Source organism: Cajanus cajan, chromosome 9 (genome assembly GCF_000230855.2).
Source record: "Cajanus cajan strain Asha chromosome 9, NIPB_CcT2T_4, whole genome shotgun sequence".
In the NCBI taxonomy this organism is placed as follows: Eukaryota; Viridiplantae; Streptophyta; class Magnoliopsida; order Fabales; family Fabaceae; genus Cajanus; species Cajanus cajan.
In genome coordinates this window covers 49,108,774-49,117,882 of record NC_138525.1, presented here as the reverse complement: position 1 = coordinate 49,117,882, position 9,109 = coordinate 49,108,774, and the positions used below count along the sequence as shown (strand labels likewise).

General features: G+C 36.3%; 2 protein-coding genes and 1 pseudogene across 3 annotated transcripts; all 3 read right to left on the bottom strand.

Moving 5' to 3' along the window:
* Positions 1-453: 453 nt before the first annotated feature.
* LOC145952131 (protein CHUP1, chloroplastic) lies at positions 454-2,064 on the bottom strand. Its single transcript, XM_083064363.1, has 5 exons — positions 2,005-2,064; positions 1,591-1,829; positions 1,287-1,398; positions 787-930; positions 454-534 (listed from the first exon to the last, which is right to left on the bottom strand). Exons 1-5 carry the CDS (start codon positions 2,062-2,064, stop codon positions 454-456), a joined length of 636 nt encoding a protein of 211 aa, XP_082920489.1.
* A 921-nt stretch (positions 2,065-2,985) lies between these two features.
* On the bottom strand, positions 2,986-6,329 carry LOC145949327 (protein CHUP1, chloroplastic-like; annotated as a pseudogene). The gene is made up of 5 exons (XR_014429848.1): positions 6,197-6,329; positions 5,599-6,022; positions 3,714-4,661; positions 3,395-3,526; positions 2,986-3,150 (listed from the first exon to the last, which is right to left on the bottom strand). The product of XR_014429848.1 is annotated as a protein CHUP1, chloroplastic-like (transcript).
* On the bottom strand, positions 5,827-8,061 carry LOC109818911 (pentatricopeptide repeat-containing protein At1g74900, mitochondrial). Its single transcript, XM_020384454.3, has 2 exons — positions 6,428-8,061; positions 5,827-6,329 (listed from the first exon to the last, which is right to left on the bottom strand). Exon 1 carries the CDS (start codon positions 7,922-7,924, stop codon positions 6,449-6,451), a length of 1,476 nt encoding a protein of 491 aa, XP_020240043.2. The 5' UTR covers positions 7,925-8,061; the 3' UTR covers positions 5,827-6,329; positions 6,428-6,448.
* Between the last annotated feature and the right edge of the window lie 1,048 nt (positions 8,062-9,109).

Here is a 9,109-nt window from a genome sequence, read left to right as displayed (position 1 = left end):
AACCAAAAATTGTTATCGGTCCTTCAAAAAAATCTTTAAAGATACAAATTTAAAAACGCTTTTGAGAATTTTTTTTTATAAGGAAATACTATTTATTTTCAATAGAAAATTTTTTAAAAACACTTCTAACTTGTATTCAAAGAGACTCAAAGTAGTTTAAAGTTATCTTATTAAATCAAAATATAGGGCTGAGAGATCTCACTCTACCATATAAATTTTCTCGGTTGAACTTGAGTTACACAACAAAATTTGATTTTGAAGTGACTTCTATTTTTTGATTTCAACTGATCTCTCCAAAAAAGACCTGGTTTGTACATATTACAAAATCTTGCCTATTTTTCACTACCAAAATGTAATGCAATCACAGATCAAACCAATCTTGATTGCAACTATGAACAAGTTAGTATCCGGCTTACTGAGATGGTAAGCTGAAACCCATCATCACCATTTTACTCATGTTTTGTTAAGAAGAGAAGCAAGATTGCGAAATTCCTCAAATGCATGCATTGTTTCTGCATCAAATCCTCCTGCAAACTGCATTGACAAAGATATGGAGATTAATAGGCTCAAATGTATATTACTACGCAGTTTTATTATAAAGAGGAGAACGACAATACTAGAAAAATGTTGTTAGAATAGTGATAAAATAGATGTTTGTGGGAAAATGTCTTACACCAAGAGTGTACATAAAAAAAGTAAGTGTAAAGCAACATGAGTTTCACTTTGCATTGGAGGAACATCTTAAAAAGCAAAAACTGAGATGCTGAAGTGTATTAGAGGACAGACCTGATGGATTCTAAAAGCAAATCTCACTCCTTGGAGAAGCATGTAATCCATTGCAGGATCTTTTTCTAGTGCTGACTTTGCTTGAAGTTCCATAGCTACCCTTTTCATATACCTTTTAGCCAATTTAACTGAGCTTAACTTTATCTGCAAAAAATAGTTGTTGATTCACATAAGCAATATCGGATAGAATTTTACAATTATCTTGCTAGATGGATGATTGTTAAAACAAGCCTAATTGCCAGCGTAATCATTATGGGTCACCATATGTATAACTAACATGCTTAATTTCATATTAATTTCTCCATGAAAAAATTGAACATAATCCAATAGAAATAAATACTAATATTCTTTTTTGTGTGTTATAGAAGCAATTGCTGATATCAGTGCTAAAGTATATTAAAATGCTATGATCTCATAGTATTATAGTGCCAAATACTGTAATTTCTTTTTATAAATTTATTATTTGCATTTTGTAAGAATTGATGCACAGTGTGACGTACCTTGCCAATGATTCCATTATCAAGCATCCACTCAATGGGAATTTGAAACTCCTTACAGTGACGCATTAATGATTCTCTTGTGCGAAGAAGGTTATAAACCGTACGCTCCATCCTAACAAAGAAACACAAACATGTTCATAAGAATTTTGGTAGACATAGAGAGCCTGTTTGGATATGGTCTATTAAGAATTTTTGAGAGATTTTCTATTGAAAATAGAATATTTCTCTGGAGAGAAGTTCTTAAAACTTCTAATCTTATATCCAAACATGTAAGTTCTTAAAACTTCTAATCTTATATCCAAACATGTTCATACTAAACTTAAGGCTTAAGAGTGTTTTTTCAAATATTTGAGTAATTTCCTTTTCCGATAATGCAACCATTTTCTTTAGAGCAATATCACAAGGAAGCCGGGGATCATCCTTGTAGGAGGAAACTTCAAATTCTAACTTTTTCAAATCTTGATACCCAAATGCTGCTTCTCTTAATGTGTCAGCTTTCTTCTCTGGCCAATCAAAATGCTTAAGCACGGCCCTCTCATCCACCTGGCTTTTTGACCAAAGTAGGATCATTTAGAAACTTATTTACTTAAATGGGGTTCTTTTAAAAATATTTACACCTTTGGGGCTGTTTATAACGGTGTCGCTATGGCCCATAGCGACACCAATGCCACGTGGCATTTTTTTTTTTTGGTGTAGAGTGGGCTCGAATGAGCCATACCAGTGTCGCTATGGGCTGAGGCGACACAGTTGGTGAGCCAATAAAAATGGTGTAGCCCATAGCGACACCATTTAAGAAAAAAAACGAAAAAAACTAAAATAATTTAAATGTATGCTTAAAATAATCAACTGAGTTTACTTATTATATATTTATAAAAATAAAAAATAGTTTTTTAAAAACGTAATTTTAAAAAATATATATAATTATTTTTCTGAGTGGCGCTATGGCCTATAGCGACACAGTGTCGCTATAGCCCATAGCGCCACTAATTAATTTGTTTTTTTTTTATTTTAAATTTTTTTTATTTTATATTAATTTGTAATTATAAAGTTAAATATTAATTTGTTTATATCCCCATATATGAACGTGCCTATAAGGTGAATACGAGAGCCAGATCATTGGTATTCTGGGAATCGACAAGGTTCATGGTCTTTCTTTAATTAATTCTAGTATTCTTATGTTTATTATTATTAGTATTATGATGTGTGAGTTAATTAAATGTGGAATGTATGTATGTGTGCAGGGAGCAGGTAAATGAGTGCAGGAGGAGGTAAAGGAGGAGCCTTTAAAGTGTCGCTGTGGCCTATAGCGCCACAGCTTCACTATATATATTTTTTTTAAATTATTAAATAATTTATTACATTTTAATTTATTTACGAATATCATAAAAATATGTATTTATATATTTAGCTATTTCTAATTTTTCTTTATTTTTTACATATTTATTTTTTTATTTACGTTTTTTAATTTTTAAAATAAGTGGCGCTGTGGCCTATAGCGACATTGTGTCGCTATAGACCATAGCGCCACTATTTTTTTGTTTTTTTTTTTTAAATTATTAAATAAATTATTTTTTATCACATTTTAATTTATTTCTAAAATCATTTTTTTATATTAAATATGTGGCGCTGTAGGTTATAGCGACTTTAGTGAAGCTATTTTGTGGCGCTATAGGCTGTAGCGACACTATCAATATGGCTTTCATGGCTTTCGTGGACTTTCAAAAATGCCACGTGTCACTGGTGTCGCTATGGCCCATAGCGACACCGTTATAAACAGCCTCAAAGGCGTAAATACTTTCAAAAGAACCCCATTTACGTAAAAAACTTCCAAAATGACCCCACTATGGTCAAAAAGCCCATCCACCTTCGAATGCACACAATCATAGTTCAACCAGATGACAGATACAAGCATAACATAACATTTATAAATTTTCATAGGTATAATGGAAAAGAATCTCCTACAGATCCTACGAACAATAACAACCACATATTTTAACTTCATGATGGATAAATTGGACCTATTCACTCTAGAAGTAGCAAAGTTTATACCTGAATTTGGACATGGCATAATTTCAAGCTACAAAGATCATAAGAAAAAAGCAACTTACAAGAAAGCAAAGTTCATCATCCAGCCACTTCACAAATGCAACTACATCTTCTATGTTCTGATAAACTGCATTGTTCACCTCTCTAATCAATGAATTCACAAATTCTCCCTGAGTCTCTATATCGGCCTTTATCTACATACATATCAACAGAGACTTATTAGCCACATAGATGTGAGGCAAACCATTCAATAAATTAAGTTCTAAAAGCAAGCCATGTAGCTGAGAAGATTCCATTCCCCCTCTATGTATGCTTGAAAATACAAGAAATCATGAATAATATAAAATGACATGCTAGCTAAAATCATCAATAGTTACTCACAGCAAGCAAGTGTGATGAACGATTTTCAATTTCTCCTATCATGCTACTACGAACAACAGCAACATCAGGTGCATCAGATAGTCCTCCATTAGAAGAATCTTTTCTAGAGTCTCTCTTCATAAGTGAATGGTACAATTCCACCACTTGTGGGGCTCGTTTCACAGTGGCCGTGTTACTTCTCGATGCAAAATTCATCGGAGGTGGTGGAGGAGGTGGAGGTGGAGGAGGTGGAACTTGAGCTGAACTTTCTTGTTTTGTTTTGCTAGAAATAGAACATGAAGGCCTTGGAGGGGGATTAGGAACACGTAGGGCCCTCTTCTCAACATCTGAAGAAACCAAAAGCTTGTTAGCCTCTTGGCAATTGCCAAAATATTGTGGTCTTTGTGCAATCTCTAAACCAGATTGTTGAACAGATAATGGCACTGATTCCTTTTCCATTTCTTTTGAACATACAAAACAATCAGACTGTCTTCTCTTACTCAAAACAACTTCTTCCTCTGAGTAGTTTGATCCACTGATAGAGTGTCTTCTTCTGGGGCTTCCCCCTACATCTGATTCAATCCAATTTTTCTCAATGAGATTACCTTGGCACTCTACTTGGGATAAATGGTCACTAGCGATGGGTCACTTTTTTGGCTTCTTCATCATATTGAACCTATTTTCAATGCCACAACTTAGGTACCTATTGGTTTGATCAGAGAAAGAACCAACACAGTCTCCACTACTATTGCTCACAACAGAGTGAGGGCTAGATGGCTTATCAGAATCCAATGCTGAGCATGTGTTCTTCAACTCGTTTCTTAAACATGAATTCACCCACCTCAAGTAGGCAAGCTCCTCAACCTCATTCAACCTGCTTATCTGTAAACCTTCTACTTGCTTGCACAGGTCTTCATTCGTGACCCTCAGCATTGATGCCTCGGCTTTAATTTTGGCAACAATGTCACTCTGATCAACCAAAAAAAAAAGCCAATCAGACAAACTCAAGTAAAGTTCACACTTACTAGTTTAGAAAATTATTGGGGAAACTATAAAACATAAAAGGATAAATATAAGAAACCAGCAAAACATACATCAGTTTATGTTTGGATTCTCGTTGGATCATATAAAATCATGTGTTATGTCCGGCTTTTAAAGATTTCATTTTGAGTCTAAAATTGAGTTTGAGTGGAAATAATTTAAGATAATTTTTGTGTAAGATCCAAAAATTTACTGAGTATTACTACCGGCTTGCCTTCAGAATAAAAACATCCAAACATAAATCACTCGTTTCAAAATCAACTTTAAAATCAATTTCATTCAAAAATAAATTTTGCAAGTGCTCACCCTAAACATACATGTATGCAATCAAAACAAATCAACGAGCAAAAGAAATCTGGAATCTGAAATGTTAAGTAATGAATAAGAGTGTATTAAGCAATGAAGCGTTGCTAAATAATTTGTATTCACATTAATTAATTAATTATTTAACTCAAACAAAGTGCCACAAGTAATGAAGCATCTTTTCTTCTAATTTGTACATTCACATTGTTCATGTCATATTATTTGTAAAATTTTTTTTGAATGAATTTGGTTAGAATTGATTTTGAAGGGATGTCTTAATTCTAAACACAAGCCAGTACTAAAACTCAATATATATTTTTTTTATCCAAGGCCTAAATTAGTATCTTTAACTTAAACTCAATCAATTTTAGACTCCAAAAATCAAACATATGAACATTCACCTAAAATATATTTCAACATCATCTTGCCTGATTAAACGTGAGTCCAACACACACTACACTTCCATCCAAAACCCTTTCCAACCCAACAAACAACCAAACAAAAAACAGACAAGACATTTCAATGTCTCATAAAAGCAAAGAAGCCAAATTGAGAAAACCACCTCAGAAGATTTGTTAGGACAAGCCAGCTGAGCCTCAAGAGAAGAGAGTTTGCAAGAGAGGTCCCTCTTCTGCATCTGCAGCTCCTTATTCAGCCTCCTCAACTCCACAACTTCCAGCTCAAGATTCTGCACTTTCACTTCCTTGAGCTGTTGCTCTTCCCCTTTCGCCTCCTCACATGTCAAACCAGCCAATTGCTCAGAGAGCATGGCCTTCTCCTGTCCCAACAAGCCAACCCTCTTGACAACCTCATCCACCTCACTCACCCTCTTCCTGCACTCTGCCAGCTCAGCATGCAGCTTGCACTCCCTCTCCTTGGACTCTTGCAGCAACCCCCTCATGTGATCCAACTCGGTGAACAAATCCGTGGAAGATTGTATAGACATCCAAGGATAACAAGAAGAAAAATGCTTATTGAACCAAACTCTGTTTCAGCAACATATCACATTGTAACTTGAAATAAGCCAAGCTTAGAATCAAGGAAACTCAATAATCATGTAAAGTTTAAGCACCATAAAACATTGAAATCCACACCATATAATGTTTTGTTCAAGAACACAAATAGAAAAAAGGATATCAAAATGCAATATTCAAATGAACCTGAAAGTAACATTTTCAGCAATGGTGGATTCATCACCAGAGTGTCCAGCAGAATGCAGAACATGCTCTCCAATTGAACACTCCATACATTTCCTGATGTTCAGAACAATGTGAATTGTCTTCCTTCAAGTACCTAACATCACAAGTGAGCAGTGACCAATATTATCTCGACAAAAACAATCGAAGCCTCTTCTAAATGTTAATGGTGCTAAGAAAGAAACAAAAACCTACGAAATCCAACAATAAAACATGTCACAATTTCAAACGACGAACAACCCTGCCGCACTTGCTCTGCTTTCTAAGTATCTCCTTTGCGAACTCCTGATTTCCAGTAAGAACAAGTCCATTCAAAACCCTATTAAAAGTAAACTTCCTAGGCAAGAACCCTCTATCAATCATCTCCATCAATAACTTCCCAGCCACCACCAAATCCTCCGACTTCTTCCTCACAAACATTGCACAAATCAAAACGTTGTAAGTATCCAAATTAGGCAAACACTCACCACCCCCCATCTTCCCAAACACCTCCAAACCCTTCTCAATCTCCCCAGCATCACAAAAGTACCGAAGTAGAACATTATAAGTCTGAACACTAGCCCTCAAACCATGCTCCTCCATCCTCCCCATAAACCCCAACGCCCTCTCCATGTCCCCAACATGACAAAAACCTCTGATCACAACGTTGTAAGTTGTCACATTAGGCACACACAACCCCTCCCTCACCATCTCCTCAAAAACCACCACTGCACTCTCCACACTCTCCTTCTTACACAAAACCTGAATCAAAGCATTGTAAGTAGCAACCGAAGGAGCCACACCTTCCTTCACCATCTCATCAAAAACCCTACGAGATTTCTTAACCTCACCCGCAACACCAAACCCGTGAATCACAGTGGTGTAAGTCACAACATCAATCTCGCACTTCCTCTTCCTCATCTCCAAGTAAAACTCCCAAGCCTCTTTCAATTGTTTATTCCTGAAATACCCTTTGAGCATCGTGTTATACGTGACCATGGTAGGGCTAATCCCTCGCTCCACCATTTCCTTCAAAACCTGCAGCGCCATCGGCGTGCGCTTAACGATGCAGTAACCGTTGGCGATTATGTTGTAACTAACGCTATCGGCGTTGAATTTGTTTCTTAGGGTTTTGAAGAGGTCGTGCGCCATTTCGACGCGCTTGGACTTGCAGAGGATGTCGAGGATGGTGTTGAAGGAGTGAAGATCCTGGCGGCAACCATAGTCGTGCATGGAGAGGAAGAGATTCACGGCGCGGTGGGGCTTTCCGGCGGAGACGTAGCGCTCGGCGAGGATGGCGAAGGTGCGGGGAATTGGGCCGCGGCGGAGGGAGCGCATGCGGGCCAGGAGGGCCCATGCGGAGTTGTAGTCGCGCATGCGGGCCGCGATGTCGATGGCGTGGTCGAAGGCCGAGGGGGAGTGGGTGTAGGCGGGGTGGCGGCCCAGGTGCTTGAAGAATTGGAGGGCCTTGGGCCCGTGGTTCCAGAGGCGCTTCAGGACCTTGTCCACGAGCTCTGGGGTCCATTTGATGGTGGGTCTGTATAGGGCCTCGGGGAGAGTGCGTGGGTCGGATTCGAGGACTAGTTTGGCTATTGCGGCGGCGTCTTCCGTTTGGGCTCCGTCGGCCAGGGTAAACGCTGAACGTCGAAGCTGCGAAAACTCATGCTTCGTTGATAGAGGGAGAAGGTGGAGTTGAGAGCCCTTGGGCAACATTGATTTTTAGGGGTTTTTTTCCGATTTTCACTGCTCCCTCACTCCTTAAACCTCTTTCAGGTATGGTGCACTATTTTTTTTTACCTTGCATTGCGCTGCCAAACAGAAACTCACACCATGGGCTAAGGAATGTTGATTTCTTTTTTTTTTTCTTTCTGATTTCTTTGGGACTGTTGTTGACATTATTTTTTATGTTTGATTTCCATGAAAATAATGTTCGGTTTATAGAGATTAATATTTAATTATTAACTTTAAGAGATACGTAAATCATATCCATTAAAAAATATATTTTTCTTTTTTGTTGATACGAGATATTTAACTATACCTTGCATAATTGAAGTATTAGTCTAATGATATTGAGATAAATTTTAATTATTATAAGAAAATGTGACTTAACAAAACTAATTTTTAAGATAAAAATTATTTTTCACTCATATATATATATATATTTTTTTTTCATTATATTTTTTTTTAAAGTTATGTTTTGAGTTTTTTTATTAAGTCACGTGACAAGTCAACCCTAAATCAAATACAATCATGTGTTATGTTTGTTGGTATTAATTTAGTTAAAATTAAAGTATAAAATTTTAGTAAAGAATATCTCATCCAAGTAAATGTTCTCAAATACAAGTTAAAATATAAGTATAAAATCTTAGCTTAAAAGATTTTCTCTGAATAAGTGCTCTTAGATGCAAGTTAAAACTCAAGTATAAAACATTGATAAGGAAGTTTCCATGAGAGAAATCAACATGTTATTAACCCAAAAAATTATCTCAGATGGATTCTCCAAGTAAAAAATATTGGCTAACAAGTTCTTATGTAAGAAGCCAACATGTTCTCACTAGTGTAAAAGCTTTTGTATGGATTTTTCTAGGTATAAAATCTTAACCAACAAGTTTTCATTCGAGAATTCAACATGTTCTCATCCAAGTAAAAACTCATGGAGTTATCCAAGTATAAGATTTTGACCAACAAATTCTCATTGAGAAGTCAACATGTTCTCACTTGAGTAAAAACTCCAGATGAATTTTTTCAAGTATAAATCTTCGGTCGATAATTTCTCATTCAAGAAGCAGGCATGTAGTTCTCATACAAGTAAATGCTCTTGTATAAAATTTTGGTCAACAAGTTTTCATATGAGAAGTTGACATGTTCACATCTGAGTAAATACTCTCGGATGGATTT